The sequence below is a fragment of the Staurois parvus genome, unplaced genomic scaffold, assembly GCF_062004578.1.
Source record: "Staurois parvus isolate SC_StPar_1 unplaced genomic scaffold, SC_StPar_1.0 ptg000171l, whole genome shotgun sequence".
In the NCBI taxonomy this organism is placed as follows: domain Eukaryota; kingdom Metazoa; phylum Chordata; class Amphibia; order Anura; family Ranidae; genus Staurois; species Staurois parvus.
In genome coordinates, this window is record NW_028317967.1 from 753,377 (window position 1) to 777,621 (window position 24,245).

The following is a 24,245-nucleotide window of genomic DNA, read 5'->3' on the forward strand; positions in this document are numbered from 1 at the left end:
TGGGCAGGAAGGGGGTATAAGTGCCCTATACGTTAGTGGTTAAAGAATTGAGCTCTGTCATTTCAAAGCCATTGTTTCTAATTTTTAGGGACTCTTTAATGACTGGCATAGTACCACTGGATTGGCGTAAGGCCAATGTGGTGTCAATATTTAAAAAAGGGGTCAAAATCTTTACCAAGTAATTATAGACCTGTTAGTTTAACTTCTATAGTTGGGAAGATACTGGAGAGTTTAATAAAAGACCACATAGATGAGTTCTTGCTAGAAAACAATATTTTAAGCAACAGACAGCATGGATTCATGAAAGACAGAAGTTGTCAAACAAATCTGATTTCTTTTTATGAGGAGGTGAGCAAAACCTTGGACAGAGGGGTGGCGGTGGACATGGTATACTTGGATTTTGCAAAAGCATTTGACACAGTTCCCCACACACAGCTAATGTGTAAGGTAAAGTCCAGGGGCTTGGAAAATCAGTAATGTAAATGGATAGAAAGCTGGCTAAAAGTATTCAGAGAGTAGTGGTTAATGATTCATACTCTGCATGGTCTAGGGTTGTCAGTGGTGTACCCCAGGGTTCAGTGTTGGGACCCTTACTGTTTAATATACTTATAAACAATATAGGGTCTGGGATTAAAAATCACATTCAGTGTTTGCAGATGACACCAAGCTGTGCAGTGGAATAACGTCCTTACAGGATGTCTCCAACTTACAAGCCGACCTCAATGCACTGTTTAATTGGGCAACCATGTGGCAAATGAGGTTTAATGTTGGTAAATGTAAGGTTCTGCACTTGGGGGTCAAGAAAATGCATGCATCATACATACTGGGGGGGGGGGGGTACAACTGGGGGAATCAATGGTGGAGAAGGATCTGGGAGTTCTGGTAGATCACAAGCTTAATAATGGCATGCAATGCCAAGCTGCGGTTTGTAAAGCGAGCAAAATCCTCTCTTGTATTAAAAGAGGTATAGACTCCAGAGAGAGAGATATCATTTTCCCCCGGTACAAATCATTAGTAAGACCTCATCTGGAATATGCAGTTCAGTTTTAGGCACCAATTCAGAAAAAGAACATTGGGGAACTGGAGAAAGTACAGAGAAGGGCAACTAAACTGATACGAGGCATGAAGGAGCTCAGCTATGAGGAAAGATTAGAGGAACTGAATATATTCTCTCTTGAGAAGAGGAGGTTAAGGGGGGATATGATCAACATGTATAAATACATCAGTGGTTCATATAGTGAATTCGGTGTAGAGCTATTCACCCTGAGGTCATCACAGAGGACAAGGGGGCACTCTTTACGTCTGGAGGAAAAGAAATGTAATCTCCAAACATGGAAAGGTTACTTCACAGTGAGAGCTGTGAAAATGTGGAATAGACTCCCTCAAGAGTTGGTTCTGGCCAACTCAGTGGATTGCTTCAAAAAAGGCCTGGATTATTTCTTAGATACACAGAATATAACTGGATACTAACACTTATAGGTAAGGTTGATCCAGGGAATATCCGATTGCCTCTCAGGGGAGCAGGAAGGAATATTGTTTCCCAGCAGGTGCAAATTGGATCATGCTTTGCTGTTTTTTTTTGCCTTCCTCTGGATCAACTGTGGGTATAGGATTATAACGTTTCTTTTTTTTCTATGGTTGAACTGGATGGACTTTTGTCTTTTTTCAGCCGGACTAACTATATTAGATTCAAATGTTCAAATGTCCGACTGCGAACTGAACAGGTTCTGCACTTGGGGGTCAAGAAAATGCATGCATCATGCATACTGGGGGGGGGGTACAACTGGGGGAATCAATGGTGGAGAAGGATCTGGGAGTTCTGGTAGATCACAAGCCTAATAATGGCATGCAATGCCAAGCTGCGGTTTCTAAAGCGAGCAAAATCCTCTCTTGTATTAAGAGAGGTATAGACTCCAGAGAGAGATATCATATTACCCCGGTACAAATCATTAGTAATACCTCATCTGGAATATGCAGTTCAGTTTTGGGCACCAATTCACAAAAAGAATATTGGGGAACTGGAGAAAGTACAGAGAAGGGCAATCAAACTGATAAGAGGCATGGAGGAGCTCGGCTATGAGGAAAGATTAGAGGAACTGAATTTATTCTCTCTTGAGAAGTGGAGATTAAGGGGGAATATGATCAACATGTATAAATACATCAGTGGTTCATACAGTTGTGACCAAAATTATTCAACCCCCACTGAAATTGAGTGTTTTGGCCAGTTTGACATTGCTTTTGATCATTCAGTCATCTTGCTTACATTTACATTAAAGAGGCACTTGTAGGTCAGACAAATATAACATAACAGTTATAATGAAATAACCACAAATGTCTTTTCTGTGCTCACAGCATTATCAGTTTTATTCAACCCCCAAGTGACATTCAATCTTAGTACTTAGTACAGCATCCTTTTACAGTTATAACAGCTTTTAAACGTGAAGCATAGCTTGACACAAGTGTCTTGCAGCGATCTACGGGTATCTTCGCCCATTCTTCATGGGCAAAGGCCTCCAGTTCAGTCACATTCTTAGGCTTGCGCACTGCAACTGCTTTCTTTAAGTCCCACCAGAGGTTCTCAATCGGATTTAAGTCTGGTGACTGCGATGGCCACTCCAAAATGTTCCAGCCTTTCCTCTGCAACCATGCTCTAGTGGACTTGGAGGTATGCTTGGGATCATTGTCCTGTTGAAAGGTCCAACGTCTCCCAAGCCTCAGGTGTGTGACGGACTGCATCACGTTTCCATCCAATATCTCCTGGTACTGAAGAGAATTCATGGTACCTTGCACACGCTGAAGCTTCCCTGTACCTGCAGAAGCAAAACAGCCCCAAAGCATGATTGACCCTCCACCATGCTTCACAGTAGGCAAGGTGTTCTTTTCATCATAGGCCTTGTTCTTCCTCCTCCAAACATAGCGTTGATCCATGGGCCCAAACAGTTCTAATTTTGTTTCATCAGTCCACAGAACACTATCCCACAACTTTTGTGGTTTGTCCACATGGCTTTTGGCATACTGCAGTCGACTCTTCTTATTCTTTGGAGACAGCAAGGGGGTACGCCTGGGAGTTCTGGCACGGAGGCCTTCATTACGCAGTGTGCGTCTTATTGTCTGGGCTGAAACTTCTGTACCCACATCTGACAAATCTTTTCTCAGTTCCTCAGCAGTCACACGGGGACTTCTCTCCACTCTACGCTTCAGGTAGCGCACAGCAGTCGAAGTCAGCATCTTCTTTCTGCCACGACCAGGTAGCGTTTCAACAGTGCCCTTTGCCTTGAATTTGCGAATGATGCTTCCTAAGGTGTCTCTTGGTATGTTTAACATCTTTGCAATCTTCTTATAGCCATTGCCCTTCCTGTGAAGAGAAATCACCTCTTCTCTTGTCTTCCTGGACCATTCTCTTGCCTTCACCATGTTTGTAACCACACCAGTAAATGTCTAGAAGGAGCTGAGTATCACAGTCATTTTAAAGCTGCCTAATTGGTGCTTATTATGCTTGATTGCTGCTCGGTGACATCCACAGGTGTTTTCAATACCTGATGGAAAGCACCTGTATGAACCTCTGTTCTTCAGAGTGGTAGTCTTTAAGGGGTTGAATAATTGTGGCAATGAAGAAACCACATAAGAACCATTTACTACTGTATTACATAAACAATTGATGTCATTTTAGTTGCATTTGGGTAGTTACAACGTCCTTGTAGGATTTGATTCTGAATACAATTCCAAATGTACACTATAGTCCCTAAACCCCTTTACAGCATTGGGGGTTGAATAATTTTGGTCACAACTGTATAGTGAACTCGGTGTAGAGCTATTCACCCTGAGATCATCACAGAGGACAAGGAGGCACTCTTTACGTCTGGAGCAAAAGAAATTTAATCTCCAAACACGGAAAGGTTTCTTCAAAGTGAGAGCTGTGAAAATGTGGAATAGACTTCCCCAAGAGTTGGTTCTGGTAAGCTCAGCGGATTGCTTTAAAAAAAAGGTCTGGATTCTTTCTTGGATACACAGAATATAACTGGATACTAACATTCATAGGTAAAGTTGATCCAGGGAATATCCGATTGCCTCTCGGGGGATCAGAAAGGAACTTTTTCCCCTGTAGGAGAAAAATTGGATCATGTTTTGCTGGGAGTTTTTTTGCCTTCCTCTGGATCAACTGTGGGTGTAGGATTTTAATTTTTGGTTTTTTTAATGGTTGAACTGGATGTACTTTTGTCTTTTTTCAGCGAAACAAACTACAGTCAGGTCCATAAATATTGGGACATCGACACAATTGTAACATTTTTGGCTCTATACACCACCACAATGGATTTGAAATGAAATGAACAAGATGTGCTTTAACTGCAGACTGTCAGCTTTAATTTGAGGGTATTTACAATCAAATCAGGTGAACGGTGTAGGAATTACAACAGTTTGCATATATTCCTCCCACTTGTTAAGGGACCAAAAGTAATGGGACAATTGGCTTCTCAGCTGTTACATGGCCAGGTGTGTGTTATTCCCTCATTATTCCAATTACAATGAGCAGATAAAAGGTCCAGAGTTCATTTCAAGTGTGCTATTTGCATTTGGAATCTGTTGCTGTCAACTCTCAAGATGAGGTCCAAAGAGCTGTCACTATCAGTGAAGCAAGCAATCATTAGGCTGAAAAAACAAAACAAACCCATCAGAGAGATAGCAAAAACATTACGCGTGGCCAAAACAACTGTTTGGAACATTCTCAAAAAGAAGGAATGAGCTCAGCAACACCAAAAGACCTGGAAGACCACGGAAAACAACGGTGGTGGATGACCGAAGAATTCTTTCCCTGGTGAAGAAAACACCCTTCACAACAGTTGGCCAGACCAAGAACACTCTCCAGGAGGTAGGTGTATGTGTGTCAAAGTCAACAATCAAGAGAAGACTTCACCAGAGTGAATACAGAGGGTTCACCACAAGAAGGAAACCATTGGTGAGCCTCAAAAACATGAAGGCCAGATTAGAATTTGCCAAACGACATCTAAAAAAGCCTTCACAGTTCTGGAACAACATCCTATGGACAGATGAGACCGAGATCAATTGTACCAGAGTGATGGGAAGAGAAGAGTATGGAGAAGGAAAGGAACTGCTCATGATCCTAAGCATACCACCTCATCAGTGAAGCATGGTGGTGGTAGTGTCATGGCGTGGGCATGTATGGCTGCCAATGGAACTGCTTCTCTTGTATTTATTGATGATGTGACTGCTGACAAAAGCGGCAGGATGAATTCTGAAATGTTTCCGGCAATATTATCTGCTTATATTCAGCCAAATGCTTCAGAACGCATTGGATGCCACTTCACAGTGCAGATGGACAATGACCCAAAGCATACTGCAAAAGCAACCAAAGAGTTTTTTAAGGGAAAGAAGTGGAATGTTCTGCAATGGCAATGGCAAAGTCAATCACCTGACCTGAATACGATTGAGCATGCATTTCACTTGCTGAAGACAAAACTGAAGGGAAAATGCCCCAAGAACAAGCAGGAACTAAAGACAGTTGCAGTAGAGGCCTGGCAGAGCATCACCAGGGATGAAACCCAGCGTCTGGTGATGTCTAGGCATTCCAGACTTCAGGCTGTAATTGACTGCAAAGGATTTGCAACCAAGTATTAAAAAGTGAAAGTTTGATTTATGATTATTATTCTGTCCCATTACTTTTGGTCCCTTAACAAGTGGGAGGCACATATGCAAACTGTTGTAATTCCTACACCGTTCACCTGATTTGGATGTAAATACCCTCAAATTAAAGCTAACAGTCTGCAGTTAAATCACATCTTGTTTGTTTCATTTCAAATCCATTGTGGTGGTGTATAGAGCCAAAAATGTTAGAATTGTGTCGATGTCCCAACATTTATGGACCTGACTGTATGTAACTATATGTAAGCTATATAACTCGCAGGAGGAAGGCGGTCCCGATTCCTCTATATAGATTTTTAGCACTAGAGGTATCACCATCAGGAGGAAAGGGTCCTGATTCTCCTATATAGATCCTTAGTTAACACTACAGGGATCACCAGCCGGAGGACAGTGATCCCGATTCTTCTGCATAGATCTTCAGTGAGATCTCATTTAAAATGCAGTTTCCAGTTCTGGAGACCTCACTTACAAAAATATATTGATAACACTGAACAAGTCCAGAGATGGGCAACAAAAATTATGAAAGGTCTCGGGGATAAAACGTATCATGAAGACCAAAGGAACTTAAATTGGAAATGTACCCATAAAAACTTGGTAAAAAATAATGTTCTTTACCAAAGAACATACATTCCACATTACTGTAAAACGTATTCTACCAAAATTAGTGGTTTTTGTAAATTGCCTCTAGCATTGTTCCTGTTTCTTCTTGCCTAAGGCTGCCATTTTGCTGAAGCCCAGCGTCCTTGACCAGAAATCTTTAGGCTGTCAGTAGGTCACACTCTACATTTTCAGCAATGCCAATAAATAGAGAGTAACTCAACATGTGCACAGTGGGGTGAGACAGTGTATTACTGGATTTTAAACAGTATAGGCACTTATATTTAATGTTTTACATAGCTATAGCTGCAAAACGGATCTAGCAAGACATAATTTTCTGACTAAAGTTACACTTTAAAGAAATAAGGGGAAGAGGGGCCATGGTTGAAACACCCAGATGGGGAAGTTCTGCTTATTTACATCTTCCCCCCTCCTTGGGAGTGGGGGATGGGAGTGGGTACCTGATTATGAGAGGTACCCTCTCCCATTCCCGGTCGAATCGCTTTGGTGATCTGAGCAGAAGTTCGGCCCCCCTCCTTCCCCTGCAGCCTTCTGGGACACATCACAGGTCCTAGAAGACTGCAGGACCATTCACAAAGTGCAGGGGGAAAACCGGCTGTGATGGTGCAAGAGCCTTGACCGGATCCGATTGAAGAATCGGCTTTGGTGAGGACAGCACTGGATCCCTGGACAGGCAAGTGCCCTTATATTAAAAGTCAGCAGCTACAGTATTTGTAGCTGCTGTTTTTTAATTTTTTGAGGGGAGACTGGAGAACCACTTTAAATACTTTGAGGGTGTGAATAAGGCTCTGGAGGGTGATATGATCAAGAACATGGGGACATGACCTTAAACTAGTTGGAATAATGTTCAAAACTACCCTAAAAAGTATTAATTACCAATAGAGTAGTTGATTTGTGGGAAAAAAATTAAAAAGGGGGCCACATGAAATGGACCACATGGTCTTTTTCTGTCATCAATCTTCAATGTTTCTTGTCCTGAAGTCACATTGGCATGAAATGATGATACATTTTCTTGGGGTCACAGACAGCAAGAATACTAAAAGGTGTTTTAACCCTTCCTAACTCTTTCCAAATGCAAAAAACATGACTAACATTGATAAAACATTACCTTCTATCTCCTTTGATATAATTCCAGGAAGATGAGTGACTTTGTACCGAAGTTTGCTGTTTTCGATTGTCTCTGCTTCCAGAAGCTCACGTGTAGCCCTTCTAATGTCTTCCTGATGTTTTGGAGAAAATTAAATATAAAACACAACAAAATATATTTTTCATGCATCTCACAGGTTTTGAAATGGGCCTCAAACCATATCTAAGCCAAGAAGATCTATAGAGGAGCAGAACTGCTCCTTAGGACAAACTGTATGCTAGGACCACAGAACAGCCCCCCCCCCCACCTCATCTGCATATTATGGGGGGGTTATAGTTCAAAGAGAGAACTTGACAAGGTTGATAACACTGCAAACTAATAACAGTGCAGTAGAGGCTGAATGCACATAAACGTAAGGGCTCACTCGATTTCTGGCAGGATCAACGGGTAGGAAGTTTGGGGGGAGTAAAATTATCAGAAACGTATCTCTGAGATGTAATTGGCACGTCTTGCACTCCAGTTTTGGGTCATGTATCCTGAAGCCACATGACTAAAATGACATGACCTGGAACTAAAGCATTGCACAACCTGCAATTCACTGCTCAAGAGCATGTTCCTTCTGATTTTGATGCCCAAGTCCCGCCTCCCTATAAAAGTCTTCTAGCTTAACACAGATCACAAATAAACATCATTTAGAGGTTATGTCCCTTCTCCAATCTGTTCAAAAGTTAAAAAAGCATTTCTTTTGGCTGGAAATTAACTTTAAAGGCATTTTTAGAGGGACTGGCAGGCGGATGAAAGTTAACACATAAGTCAGCAAAGACAAGTTCCTCATAGCACTAACATAGAAGGTCCTATGGAGAGAAGATGGTACTAGACACTGTTTTTAGGATATTAGTTCTAAAAGTGAAAATAAATTACTGACAGGTGCACTTTAAGGAGCTTAAGCCCAATTTAAAAACCATTATAAATCTTCCTACCTGCACCTTGTGTTTTCACCTGCATAATTTGTGAAATTGATCATGTAGTTTCATGGTGTCATTTGTTGCTCTGTATGCACATTATATAGCAGAGTAATTCTTCACGTGCGGAGTTCAAAAGTTTCTGTGTTCAAATATGAGGCATGCGGCATGGCACTGCACAAGTTAATGCATGAGCTTTGTCTGTAGTCTGAAAATGGACACTTCCTTTGAAGAAACTACATATCCAACAATCTCCAGGTCTCTCAGTGTAGCGCTGGTGCGAGTGTGCTACACAGTAATTAGATTTGACACAGACACAAGCAGGCAGAGCATTCACAGAGACACATAGAAATGCAGATGCAGCTTGGAGTTGATGTGTTTCATGACTTTAGCATTCCAACACAGGGATGTGGAAAGTTTTACTAAAACGACTTGTCCAAGGGACTAAGCCAGTGTCCCAGTCTACTTGTCCCTTATAACAATCTACTTGTCCCGATAAAAAGAAATATTTTTTTCCCAGGAAGGAAAATAGGAAGGTTTGATTTTTCTTATTAGGCAGAGGTGCTTTTAGGAATGTCTGGGGCTTTTAAAAATGAAATGGGCTTTATGGCGAGTTAAACTTTTAATGTGTTTTAGTTTTTGCTAGAAAATTTCCTAGAACCCCCAAACATCATATATTTTTTTAAACATTCCTTGTGATCGCAATAGGCAGTGACAGGTACTCTTTATGGAAATTCAACAAGACCCCAGATACCTCCTCTGCCTTTAAAAGCATTTGATCCTACCAAGATTGTTGTGATCAAATGCTTTTCATTTTTAAAAATGGTGCCCGGGAAACCAGTGGTGATGTATGCTCATTGTTTCCTGTTTCCTATTTCAAAGAGGCGGACAGAGTGGTTCCAGTCTTTGTCTGCCTCTATGATCAGACAGCGGAAGCGCCGGCTGGTTGATCAGGTGTCCTGGTGGGACGGAACAGGCCACCAGGGCTCTTTTCTCAGAGAATAGCTGCAGGAACTCAACCACGCCCCCGCCGCACCACTGCCTAACAGTGGGAGGGTCTTAATGGAGCACCGTTAAATACCTGTAGTGCATGCTGCACAAGGCAGAGGGTGCAGGGTTCAGGAGTGCACTGCGCACAGACTGCAGAGTTCAGGAGTGTGTTATGTACAGAGTGCAGGGTTCAGAAATGCGCTATGCAGAGAGTGCAGAGTTCATGAGTGTGTTACATACAGAGCGCAGAGTTCAGGAGTGAGTTGTGTACAGAGTGCAGGGCTCAGAAATGCTTATCTCACAGGCCATTTTACAACCCCTGCCTTCTAATACACAGTCCTCCTCCCACCCCCAAATCTTCCATGACATGAGGCAGAGCTGCAATGCATTTCTGGGAAAGGGATATCTATACAGCATTAACTAAACCAAAAGGAAAGGGAGGAGCAGAAACAAAATATAGAAAACATTTAAAGGCATATGGCAGTCAATATGACAGTCATGTAAAACATGACACTCCCCGTCGAAATCTATGATTTCTATTATAATAAACTTTAGTTCAAGTCCAATATAAATAATGCAGATTCTTTCCAGGAACATCTGCAAAACAAGAGGGAAGGGAAGAACAAAGGAAAACAATGCAAACATTTAGCATACTTGCAGATGTTGGTCTCGGAAGTCCAGGCTGAGACATGGAAATCCATATTCAGCGGGGAAGGCAGCAACATGCACATTCCTTCTTACCTCCCTTTAAATCAGGTTGATAACTTTTCTTCCTTTTTGGGCAAAAAAAAGTACTAATTTCTTTATAGGCCTGAAGTAAAGGTGTGCAGAACCTTTTTTCATGGTGGATATAGCCAAGATGTGTCCAGAAATGCAGTAGTAGGTACTGCACGACTGCCACAGTCAGCAGGGTTAAGGCTAGTGGGAACATAGTGCCATTGTTCAGGCGTAGAGAGCTTCCTTATGCGTTCCACTCTGTTGCCGGCATACAAGTAGAACTGTCTTGTGCGATTGTGTATATATCCTAGCACTATTTTGCTGTCTGTATAAAAGTCAAAAGGAGTCTATTTCAACATCTGTTTCAAGTTCTATAAGCTCAGCAATTTCCACAGCTAACACAGCTGCAAAAAGTTCAAGCCTTGGAATAGTATGTGCAGGTTTTGGTGTGAGCTTGGTGTTGCCCATGATAAATCCTACACCCACTTCACCGCTGGATCCGTAGCTCGAAGATAAGCCACCGCAGCAATGGCTTCGTTGGAAGCATCAGAGAAGACATGCATCTCTCTTCTGGTGGCATTCTTTAAAGATGCTTGGGTGTAAGAGCGTGGTATCTGGAGTTGTTCTAATGCTTTTAGAGACTGTTTCCAGGATTTCCACCTTTGTTGTTTCTCCTTGGGTAAGGGGTTATCCCAGTCTGAGCTTTCAGAAGTAAGTTGCCTCAGCAGTATCTTACACTGAATGGTGAGAGGTGTAATGAAACCTAAGGGATCATAAATGCTGTTCACTGTAGACAAAACTCCTCGCTTTGTGAAGGGCTTGTCACAGGCTGATGCTTGAAATGAGAATGTGTCTTGTTTAACATTCCAAAGCAATCCAAGACTGCGTTGTGTAACAGAAAGGTCAGATCCTAGTTGGAATTTCTTCACACTGACAGCATGGTAATCAGAAGGAAAGGCTATCATGACCTTGTCGCTGTTAGAGATGATTTTGTGAAGTTGTGAGGTTTGCAGTGGCAAGCATGTTCTGGGTTCTAGTAAGAAGGTCAATAGCTTCTTCATTGGGCAGAGATTTGAGTCTGTCGTCTACATAGAAATTCCTTTCGAAGAACTGTCTTGCATCAGATCCAAATTCTTTCTCACCCTCTTGAGCTGTTTTCCTCAGTCCATAAATTGCTACTGCAAGAGAAGGACTGTTACCGAAAACATGTACCTTCATTCGGTAGTCTATGACTTCATTGTTGACATAATTATTGCGGTACCATCGGAACCCGAGGAAGTTTCTGTAATCTTCATGGACAATGAAACAGTGGAACATCTGCTGAATGTCAGCCATAACAGCAATTGGCTCTTGCCTGAAACAAAGTAAAACTCCTATGAGATTGTTTTTCAGATTAGGTCCAGTGAGAAGATTGTCATTGAGGGAGACACCTTCATGACGAGCACTTGAGTCAAAGACCACCCTAATCTGATCAGGCTTGCGAGGATGGTAGACACCAAAGCATGGTAAATACCAACATTCTTCTCCTTCCATAAGAGGAGGTGCAGGCTCAGCATGATCTCTCTCAAACACCTTCTGCATAAAGTCCAAAACGTGCTTTTTCATCTCAGGCTTCTGGTTCAAACTGCGATTTAAAGAAACAAACCGAGATTCTGCATATACCCTGTTGTTTGGTAGTCTCTTTCTTGGGGTACGAAATGGTAGAGGTGCTACCCAAGTGTTGGAATCATTTTGGTAGAACTCTTTACTCATGGTTTTCAAGAATTCTTTGTCTTCTATGGTAACTGCTAGCTCATTATCTTTACTGGTTACCTCGAACACTGTGTTGCCGATGTTGTCATCCCAGAGATTAAGAGCTTTCTTATTGTCTTGTATGATGTGCTGTTGTGTACCTTCTTCAAACAAACAGTCTTTCTTTCACAATATATTTATGTGGTCGTTGTGCAGAACAAGTTGTTCGTCCATTTGACAGGAAATGCGTTTTAAAGGAAGCGGCTGAGTAGGACCTCCTGTCCTTGTCTAGGCAGACATTGCCTATGATGACCCATCCTAGATCCAGACGCTGAGCATATGGTGCATTGTGTGGATTGTTGATTTGATGATGAACTTTGTGCACCCTTAGTATGTCTTGACCAAGTAACAGCAGGATATCAGCATTTTGATTGAGGGCTGGAATTTGGTTGGCTATGTGCTTTAAGTGAGAATGGTGAAAAGCAGCTTCAGGAGTAGGAATCTCCTCTTTGATGCTTGGAATCTGGTTGCACTCAGTGATAGTGGGCAAAGATATTTCCACATTGTCATTCAAAGGAGCAACTACAAGACCACTGGCTCTCTTACCTAAGATTTCTGTAGTGCCGGAACAAGTGCTTAGAGTATAAGGCAGAGCATCTCCAGTTATGTTCAACAGTTCAAAAAACTGTGTTCTTGCAAGACATCTGTTACTCTGATCATCCAGAATAGTATACAGTCTTATGGCCTTTTCAGGTTGACCTTTGGGGTATACATGGACCAAGCATATCTTTGCACAAGATTTGCCACAGAATCCTTCTCCACAGACCTCTGTCAATGTAGAGAAAACTGGGGTGGTAGGTGCTGCTTGATCCAGACGCTCCCCGCCTTGCTTTGCCTCAAGGAAATTGTGAGCGAGTTGTGCGAATATTGATGAAGAGCTTGCACATGGTCATCACTGTCACACTCTACATTTGATGATCGCTTTACAGTCCTTTGCAAAGTGTTCTGTGGAGGCACAGCATTTGTAGCAAACCCCAAATTTCTTTAAAAGTTCCTTACGTTCTTGCAGGGTTTTCTTTCTGAAGCCGATGCATTTCTTAAGTGGATGTGGTTTGTTATGTATTGGACACTGGCATTGGGTCCTCAATTTTCTTGTTTTGATCAGTCTTTTCAAGAACTGTAGCAGGTGCAGGTAGAACATTAGTCATTTTCACTAACACTGGACCTCTACGGTCTCTGTGTGACATACACTCAGGTCCATAAATATTGGGACATCGACACAATTCTAACATTTTTGGCTCTATACACCACCACAATGGATTTGAAATGAAACGAACAAGATGTGCTTTAACTGCAGACTGTCAGCTTTAATTTGAAGGTATTTACATCCAAATCAGGTGAACGGTGTAGGAATTATAACAGTTTGCATATGTGCCTCCCACTTGTTAAGGGACCAAAAGTAATGGGACAGAATAATAATCATAAATCAAACTTTCACTTTTTAATACTTGGTTGCAAATCCTTTGCAGTCAATTACAGCCTGAAGTCTGAAACACATAGACATCACCAGACGCTGGGTTTCATCCCTGGTGATGCTCTGCCAGGCCTCTACGGCAATGGTCTTCAGTTCCTGCTTGTTCTTGGGGCATTTTCCCTTCAGTTTTGTCTTCAGCAAGTGAAATGCATGCTCAATTGGATTCAGGTCAGGTGACTGACTTGGCCATTGCATAACATTCCACTTCTTTCCCTTAAAAAAACTCTTTGGTTGCTTTTGCAGTATGCTTTGGGTCATTGTCCATCTGCACTGTGAAGCGGTGTCCAATGAGTTCTGAAGCATTTGGCTGAATATGAGCAGATAATATTGCCCGAAACACTTCAGAATTCATCCTGCTGCTTTTGTGAGCAGTCACATCATCAATAAATACAAGAGAAGCAGTTCCATTGGCAGCCATACATGCCCACGCCATGGCACTACCACCACCATGCTTCACTGATTAGGTGGTATGCTTAGGATCATGAGCAGTTCCTTTCCTTCTCCATACTCTTCTCTTCCCATCACTCTGGTACAAGTTGATCTTGGTCTCATCTGTCCATAGGATGTTGTTCCAGAACTGTGAAGGCTTTTTTAGATGTCGTTTGGCAAACTGTAATCTGGCCTTCCTGTTATTGAGGCTCACCAATGGTTTACATCTTGTGGTGAACCCTCTGTATTCACTCTGGTGAAGTCTTCTCTTGATTGTTGACTTTGACACACATACACCAACTCCTGGAGAGTGTTCTTGATCTGGCCAACTGTTGTGAAGGGTGTTTTCTTCACCAGGGAAAGAATTCTTCGGTCATCCACCACAGTTGTTTTCCGTGGTCTTCCGGGTCTTATGGTGTTGCTGAGCTTACCGGTGCGTTCCTTCTTTTTAAGGATGTTCCAAACAGTTGTTTTGGCTACGCCTAATGTTTTTGCTATCTCTCTGATGGGTCTGTTTTTTTTTTTTCAGCCTAATGATGGCTTGCTTCACTGATAGTAACAGCTCTTTGGATCTCATCTTGAGAGTTGACAGCAACAGATTCCAAATGCAAATAGCACACTTGAAATGAACTCTGGACCTTTTATCTGCTCATTGTAATTGGGATAATGAGGGAATAACACACACCTGGCCATGGAATAGCTGAGAAGCCAATTGTCCCATTACTTTTGGTCCCTTAACAAGTGGGAGGCACATATGCAAACTGTTGTAATTCCTACACCGTTCACCTGATTTGGATGTAAATACCTTCAAATTAAAGCTGACAGTCTGCAGTTAAAGCACATCTTGTTCGTTTCATTTCAAATCCATTGTGGTGGTGTATAGAGCCAAAAATGTTAGAATTGTGTTGATGTCCCAATATTTTTGGACCTGACTGTACGTGTGTTCGTAGGTCTTGGAGAGAGTGTACTGAGAAGGTTACAGTCGCCATATGAGAAACTTGGGTCATTCTTAGTGTCTGCAATTCTTTTAATGAACTCGCAGAAGTAGGAAAAAGGAGGAAAGGCAACTCTATGTTCTTATACTTTGATCCAAGCGCTGCCCATTTTTCTTGAATTCCATATGGTAGCTTGAGAACAATAGATTTGATGCCATGAGAGGTGTCAAGATAACTGAGACCAGGTAAGTTGATGTCAGCCTTTGCAAGTTGAAGCTCTAATAGAACATCGCTGAGTTCTTGAAACTTTAGATTGTCGCTAGCAGAAATCCTTGGGAAGCTTTGCAACCTTTTGAATAAAGCATCTTCAATGGCCTCTGGGTTGCCAAAGGTATGTTCAAGTCTGCCCCAAGCAGCATTAAGGCCTGCAGCAGGGTTGTCAGTATGAACTACTTTGAGCCTCTTGATGCGTTCAGTAGACTGGGGACCTAGCCATCTGATGAGCAGATCTAATTCCTCTGTGGCATTAATGTCTAGGTCACTCACTGTGGCCTTAAAAGTGGATTTCCAGCCTCTGCAATTTTCAGGCTTGTCATCAAACTTGGTGAGGCCTGTCTTAACAAGCTCTCTGCGAAGCATGTATTTTGCAAACTGTGACATGTCCGTATTTTCATATTTTGGGTGCATGACTGCAGGTGGAACAGAGTTGGTTCCACCTGCAGAGTTTGGCTTGTAGAGTAGTGCGTTTGCTAGGGGGTACTCTGTTGGTGACAAAGTATGATGGATGGTCTATTAAATACACACCAGTGTCTGCAGCTAGCTGAGATGCTGCAGTTTTATGTATTGGAGGATATAAGGGTAAATGGTCTTGAGGTACAGTAGGTGCAGAGAAGAAACTTTGATTGAGCAGTTTGGCTGTTGTGACAGGGAGTTGACGTTCTGAAGTGGTGTGTGAAGAATCTGAGACATAAGATACAACTGAGTGTCTGGAATTGTCTCTTTCGTTTTCACTAGCGGCTTGTTCTAAGGCCCTTAACCTTGCCATAGCTGTGGCATGCTTACATTGTTTTTCCAAAACTTCAATTTCTGCTTTTTGGCGTGTGGCTTCAGCTTTCTCTGCTTTCTGATGTGCGGCCTGAGCCTCCATTTCTGCTTTCTGATGTGAGGCCTGAGCCTCCATTTCTGCTTTCTTATGTGCGGCGTGAGCCTCCATTTCTGCGGCCAGAGCCTTCATTTCTGCTTTCTCATGTGCGGCCTGAGCCTACATTTCTGCTTTCTTATGTGCGGCCTGAGCATCCATTTCTGTGGCCTGAGCCACCATTCTGTTTTCCTTTGGGCGAAAGCTGCCTGAATTTTAGAAGCTTCAGCATCAGCATGGGCTTTTAATAGTTGTTGACTGAGTGTAGAAGATTTTGATTGTATGGATTTGGAAGATCTTGAGGAGCATCTAGTAGATGCAGAGCCATCAGATCTGGATTCATGGAGCTGCGTTATTCTCACTTCTGCCTTTGTCTTTGTTCGCACCACTAAATTCTCTCTTTCAAGATTGAGCTCCTCAAAACTCATTAATTCTTCCAATGACCTTTTGGGGTTGTACCGCTTTATTAGAGCAATATATTTAACACACAGACTTTGATAATTCTCATAAGCAACATTCAATTGCCGGATAGCGCCCTCTAGTTGTATTGGCTCATGAGATTGTGGGGAGAGAGCAGACATGCATTTAACAGTATTAGACCATAAGTCATTATTATTAGACAGCAATTCTCCTTTGTCAGCATTAAGATTTTCTTGCACTTTCCAGGTTGGATTTCTTAAGTGTTTTTCTATTTTATCTAAGTCCTGCTCTGGATGAAGCTCTGATTGTGGTTGTGTATCAGTTTCCCCAAACTGTATATTACTTTCCTGAAACATCATGTTAGCAAGGAGAGGGTTTGATAGAAAGTTTACGGAGAAATGTATCACTGTGAGTTCAGGTTTCCTAGGCAATGATTGCAGGAAGGTTTTCTTTTTCTTTCTTGTAAGTTCACAGGCAAGCCATGTGGTAATGTATACAGATGCAGTGAATAAACTTGCAGTTGTAAAACATTCACATCAATAATTTGTCCTGACACTGATGAGTATTATGATGGGATATACTTGGAGGCATGTATAGACTTGTGTAGAGGCAGCTGCACTCTCTATAGCTGTTATATCCAGTATCCATGTAACATCTCACTGTGTATTCTAGCTAGCAAGGATTCTTATTAAGACATTTCACTGATACTTTGACTTGCAAGGATCCTATAAAGCATTCCACTGATCTTTTGATTAGCCAGGATCCTATGAAGCATTCCACTGATCTTTTGACTGTTCTGTCTCTCCAATCTAAGCATTGATAGTGTGATCTCTGTAACTTACAGTTGTGGTGAGATAGTGATAACTTCAACCTCAGCTGGATACCACAGTCAGCGACTCGATCGATAAGACATCTTGTAGATCTTGTGAAGTTTATTCCATAGACTGAGAGAATCTTACAACAATGAACATTTGATAGGTCAAAAGATCATAATGTTTCCTTCTCCATGACATGAGGCTAGAGCTGCAATGCATTTCTGGGAAAGGGGGAGGGCTATCTATACAGCATTAACTAAACCAAAGGAAAGGGAAGAGCAGAAACAAAATATAGAAATTCTTAAAAGGCATATGACAATCATGTGAAACATAACAGAGAGGAAGAACATTGGGGAAACGTGTGTGTGTGTGTGTGTGTGTGTGTGTGGGGCATTTGTGATAAGTGAGGGGGGGGGGCATTGGGGATAGGTGGAGAGAGAGGAGGAACATTGGGGATAAGTGGAGAGAGAGGAGGAACATTGGGGATAAGTGGGGGGATAGGGGGGGGGCAATTGTGGTTACGTGGAGGACATTTGGGATTAGTGGGGGGAGAGGAGGAACATTGGGGATAAGTGGAGTGGGGTAGGGGGTGATGCTCTGTGTGAGTGTAGGGTGCCCTATGTGTCACATACCACAGTGCACTCGGTCTGGAATATTCCAAGAGATGTCCATTATAGGTGGGGTACAGCAGCACACCCATTCTGGGAAAGCAGAGGAGCAGAGCCCTGAGCAGTATGCTGCACAGACTGGAGACGGCTCAGTGACCTGTTACTGACAGCCAATAGGAAGTCAGGAAAGTATGTATGGACTTCTTGTGGAAAGAGAGGCAAAACTCAGTGCTGGCTTTGCATTGCAGAGGATTATTAGCTGCAGTAGAGTGCAGGGCTAGGACAGGCTGTAATGCGATACATAAGGAGATAAAAATTGATGTTTGCTAGGAGACAGGCGTCCTTGCTAAGAATGGCAACCGCACTGAAGGAAACACCACTCCCCTGCCCTCTCCTCTGCTGTCATGTGCCGAGCAGTGAGGGTTTTGTGCTGCCGGACTAGAAGCACGGCTTCTCTGTCTACAAGTGACCTTCTGCCAGCGCTGGAGTAGCCCACAGCAGGGCTAAATGCAGAACAAAACTTCTTTCCTGGTGCCCAGAACTGCATGGCCCGGACGTCGGGTAATAGGAATTTGTTGTGGACCTTTTGAATTATGTCTCAAAAATATGACTTTATCAAGACATAATATTATATGGCAAACAGCTCAGTATAGCCGGATGCTAAGAGTTAATTTTGTCTTGGTTGAACCATCAAGGATTCTAGTTAAGAAATGGAGAAGGGGGGAAGTGAGACCTTTCCAAGACAAAAAGACTGTTTGGACTGTCAACAAGGACTATTTGTATATTGAGGTTGAGAAGAATGCATATACAGAAAGTCAAACAAATAGCCAGATAGGACTTCGACTTTCAAACATTTTAACAATAATGAGACGGGAACTCAACTGGTTGAAAGCTTAACCAAAACGTGCAGAGTGTGATGAACCAACAGACCTCTGAAACTATTACAATATACTATTGTTCACCAAGGGTGAAAGCATTAACAGTTGTTTACCATGAGTCCAACACAAGGGCCAGGCAAACAGAAAGTTTTTTTTTCCTACACATAGAAAATGTTGATTCTAAAACAAAGAGGTGAAATTCAGGATATTTAAGTCTAAAAGTTGACTGTATATAAAGTCTAAAAGTTGACTGTATATAATTACAAAAATATATTACAAAAACATATTATAAATGAGATGTTATGGATTTTACACACCACTAAATATTCAGAAATGGGAACTATATATCACTAACTTGAGTATTGAGATGATGGGAAGTAAGATGTATTATAAACTAGCATTAGTTACATGTCTTATCAGGAAACAAACAGGATGGTATTTCAAGAAGGAATAACTGAATATACACCTATATTCCATGGTCCCTATTTAGAATATCATAGGTATGATCACTTATATCTGGAAAAAGACGTATATTTGATTCCTGAAATTACCTTAAGATTCCACCCAAGGTATGAGTCATCTCAAATACTCAAATTGTTCTATGATACATGACCGCCACCTGGCGGGCAGGTGAGAAATAGCTTATGTACACACATTTCTCAACTAGCCAATCAGGAAGCCTGGTGGGAAGGTATCTTAGAACAATGGATTAGTGGATATAAAAGCCTTTGTACCTTTAACAAAAAGGAACCTCATCAAGAAAAAGCTCAAGAAGAGACCTCATCAAAAGAAGACCCTGACATCTGAAGAAGATCTCTGCTGAATAACTACTCTTTCATACTTTCAAACTTCCTAAAACTTTAACTAAATTTCTAAACCTCTAACCTTATAACTTCCTACATTCTCCCCTACTGAATATCTATCACTTGCCCTATAATATCAGTCTAAAGGCGTTCCATTGCCAGCTAAATCCACGGGAGAGTTGCCTAGTCTGAATTCCGGGTGTGGTGAGATGTTTATTTGATTTTGTATTACCTATTTTCTCTGTTGTGTGGAATCATAAAATTACCTTAGTGTATCACAACAATATTGGGTAGTTAGATATATGTAGAGAGATCCTGTTTTACTGTAAAAAAAAAAATTGTTTGTTGCCATATTATAATTTTTTTTTTCATATTTCATAATTTATTGAATATTAATAACCAGAGTATCATATATCAAGGGGTGGCTTCTTGCAATCCTATGGCCACGGCTTGTGAGAATATAACCTTTGAGATATTCGAAATTATTAATTATTAATAAATTTAATAAATAATCATATCATATAAAAATTGTGATATTGATGTAATTAGTTAGAAACCTTATTATTGTGTCTTACATTGGTAGGATATATTTTTGATTGTGTGTACCAATATTCATTTATCACCAGTCTTTTGCGTTTTGTGTTAATATATATATAATTTTTGTACATAAATAAATTTTTATATTTATCTATTATAAGGCAAATTTTGTGTGTATGGTACGAAATCATATTGGCTAAAAGAATTCAAGGTATAATAATAAGTGGTGATCAAATTATCAAGGTGTCCAAATTATTGGTTTACTAAATATTTGCCGTATTTTAACGGCTGGAGGCACTGTAATATTTCATCTAAGGGAAAGGGACACGCCCTTTATAAATAATATATATCCTTACATAAACCACCACAGGATAAATTTGGAGGCACTGCTGAGATCCATAGAAATCGTACCATAACACAAAACGCACTGGTGATTGTATATTTGTACACTTTGTCAAACATATATTTTATATCAAAATGGCATCCAGTAATCACGGATCCACCTCTTCCAAGCATAACGAGGAAAATATGGCGGCTCAAGGCATTGAGCAGGAAGCTATGAAGCCAGCCCGGAAAGCTGCCGGTGCTTGGCAGAAGTATGTTGAATGTGAAGTAATAGATTATCTCCGCAAGAGATTAGGTCTGGGGGATAGCAATAATGAATTTGTGGATGAAGAGAAAAAGCAGGCCATGAGCACCTTTGAGGACCTGTTCAACCAAAAGGGCCAGGTTGTTGGGTTTTTAATAGCATTTGCTGGAGCAGAAAGTGATAGAAGCCGTGACAGACTTCTCCTAGAAGCTTGGCCCATGTTATGGTTCATGACCGCTGGAGCTGCCCAGCGGACCATGACTCTAAGGGAAGAGTTGTCAGAGGCCCGCCTCTTGTTAGAAAGCAAAAATCAGGACATTGAGTCTTTGAAAGGGAAGCTTGGTCATGCCGGTATTCGTTTAGACGAATCCGAGAAACATTATGATAGATTGGTCGGAGACTTTCGAAGTGCTCAGGACCTGTATGAAAGAAACTTTCAGGAATTAAAACAACTTCAAGAGAAGTATCAGGACTTAAAAGATGAGGTGAAGTACTTCAGATCAGAGAGGTTATCTCCTGTCAAAATCAAAGTTCACCCAGGGGATAAGCATGACCAGTCAGAACTTACCTTGATAAAATCTGAGCAGAAAACTCTGGAGGAGCAGATTATGAGGTTGACGGCCCAAATAAATTCTGGGGTCCAAAGACGGACCAACCCAGTCAAGCCAGAGGCTGATGAGCGGAGATACCCGCATCACAGCGAAGTATCTGATAGTGAGTCAGGGTCAGAATATAGGTCACCTCCTAAGCTTTCAAGATACACTCCAGAGCGCTCTGAAGAAAAATATGAGGTTTCATATAGGCAGGAAGGGAAATCCCAGGGGTCATTCAGGAGATATGACACCCCAAAGGTCATTAAGTTCCTGAAGGACACTGTTCCTATGTTTTCTAAGAAAGGGTCCCTTGAGATCACCGAACACATGAGAACATATGAACAGACGTTAGAGATTCTGGGCATTAGAGATGACCACACCAAAATAGAATTGCTGCCATGGGTGTTTGAAGAGAAATACCGGCAATTCTTTGAGACCTTGAGGGCCTATTCCAATCAGTCCTGGAGAGAGGTTAAACATAAGTGCCACATGGAATTTGGGCCTTATAAAACTGTAACCTCTGCCAAGGCTGCGGCCTACAATTTAAAGTGTGGTCCTCACCAAAGCCCTGCAGAATTTCTGGCTGTCCTCAGAAATGCCTATTTCCTGGCTGAAAAGGATCCCAATCCTAACCAGCCAGAATTCAAAACCCTATTCTATGAAGCATTACCTGCTTACATAAAATTGGGACTTGCAAAGGATTACAGAAAAGGATGCTCTCTTGATTGGTTGGTGAGAGAGAGTGACTATTTATTCTCGATCCAACAGTCCAGTGAGGGCGGGATAAAAAGAGAACCTAAAAATAGCCCCAAGATAGTAGCAGCCACTACCGTTTCCCCTCCAAATCCAAATTTGCAGGCAGAGAAGAAATCATATGCGGAAGTAGTCCGTGGGGGTAAAACCAATGGTTCCCCTAGATTTGTACCTCAAACCCAGCAAGTGAAGGAGGTCCATAACTTTGCACCCCAAAACCAGTGGGTGAGAAAGGATAGGCAAAAGCCAGGAAACTACGGTAGTGGAAGTGAGAAGAATAAAAAGTATGGTAAGGGTCAGTACAGTGATGAGAATCAAAGGAGTCAATGGTATCCTCAGAGGTTCTATTATCCTCGCCAAAACCAACATGGGAATTTTTATGGGAACCCCAATTTCAACAGGCCCCATAATTACAATAAGAATCCCAATTTTAATAAAAACTCCGACTTCCAAAGATTTCCTCCACGCCAAGAACACCCTCAGGCTCAAAGGGGGGATACAGTACCCCAGGCTCCCTTTAATAACAAGGAGACCCCAAAACCTCAGAGAGAACAATGGCGTCGGGACCAGAGCAGTAGTTCTGACTCTGAGTCTCATTACCAGTCCCGTCCAAAATACAAGCGCAAGTATAGGAAAAGGGAGAATCAACAGAATGACTCCTCTGAGCGTATTGGACAAATAGAGGCACAGGTCAGCAAAATGGCTGAACAAATGGACAGGCTTGTCACTCAATTTCCATCCAATCCTTTTTTAGGAGCAGCTCCTGTGACCAACCAAGGGTCACAGAATTAACAGGCAACCAAGCCTTAAACCAACAGGGGAGGACACTGAGTCAAATGACAGGAGATGTGTGTCCCGTCCCTGACACGCCTACTAATAGAGAATCTAGTTCTCAGGCAAAGGGGGACCATTTGTTGGTTATTAATGATTCTCCTGTTTTTCAGTGTCCATCTATTGCCCCTAATATAGTCGCGGCATCGGAAGTCGTCGGGATTGACAAGCCAGACGGAGCACCAACTTCTAGTTGTGCTTCTGTCTTGAGACAGTCCAAGAATCCCACCAGGGAGGATAAGGGTGATGTGTCCACCACATGCGGTGAGATAAGAGCTAGTCATATGTTATTGAAGGGCCCACAGATCTTCAACCACACTAATTTCATGTGTGAGCTGACTGAATCTGATGGGAGATATTATGCCACAGTACAGGTGCAGGATGCCAGTGATCTTTCGATTGTCGGTTTAATAGACACTGGATCCCAAGCAACCATCATGTCACAGGAACATTTTGATAAAGTGGCGAATGTCATGCCCACCAAGCCGAGACTTAAAAGCTTTGACAGCTCATTGATTGGTGTAGGTGGAGACCCGTTACAAGTCATGGGTACCGCCTGGCTTAAACTGAAACTGGGTAATAAGGAACTGAGACACCCCATCATCATTGCCAGCATCTCCCGGCACCACATGATAATTGGGATGGACTTCCTAAAAAGGCTGAACACCATAGTTGACTGTGTGAACCAAGTACTGTGGTCACAGGTAAATACCCCGATTAAATATGGGAAACTTAAAACTCCCCATTCCCGACAACACTGCCACCTGGTGGAAGAAAGGCCTGGATCATTAGAAATCCATTTCAGGAACAGCCAACTTCCTGATGTAACGGTTATCAAATCTGATGACCATAACCCTATCAGAAGAGATGAGGAACACATTTTTAGAATTCCCCAAGAGAAAATAAAAGATATTTCCCTCCAAGATGACATCCTTACGATATCTTTTCATCAGGAGGATAAACCAAGAAAAGGGGGAGATCATACCCAATTCTTGACAGGTATTGAAAGGGTTAACAGCGACTTGTTTATCCCCATCCGGATAAATGGTCTTAATAGGTCAAAATATGCCAAACTAGATTTGAGACAGGAACACAGCTTTGTAAGCCATGGGCTGATAAAACACCTGACCGAAATGGAAATGATCAATTTCTCCACACCTCAGCGTCATTGGATTTCAGACTCCCTTGATGACTCTGATGATCACAATTCAATGGCTAGGTGTCTCTTAAATGTCACTGTAGGAAACAAAACAGCCACCCATGTGTTCCTAGTCTTGGATAATCCCCAAACTAAAATTTATTTTGGCAACGATATATTACATCGCTTTGCAATGCAAGTCGACCTAATTAATGACTGTTTATGGAGTCGACTAAAGGGGGACCCCGAAAAATACCAAAATCTGGACTTAGCTTTAAAATCCCAGCAACAGATGCCTTATGCTGTTGAAGTCCAGGTAGCCCAAAAGATTACAATTCCTAAGGGCATAAATAATTTCATACTCCCCATCCAAGTTAAAAAGGGACATAGACTGAAGGGGTCAGATGCATTAGTATGCCTCTCCCATAAAATGCAGGGGGAGGGACTGAACATTACACACACGCCCCTAGTCAACACACAT

The 24,245-nt window shown here is 41.9% G+C and overlaps 1 protein-coding gene across 1 annotated transcript in view; it reads right to left on the reverse strand.

Moving 5' to 3' along the window:
- Window positions 1-24,245, reverse strand: part of CCDC175 (coiled-coil domain containing 175) — a 108,346-nt gene that overhangs the window by 70,970 nt on the left and 13,131 nt on the right. Inside the window, exon 3 of the mRNA XM_089676536.1 lies at window positions 7,385-7,496. Coding sequence (XP_089532662.1) covers window positions 7,385-7,496 — 112 coding nt within the window. The remainder of the gene's footprint in view (window positions 1-7,384; window positions 7,497-24,245) is intronic.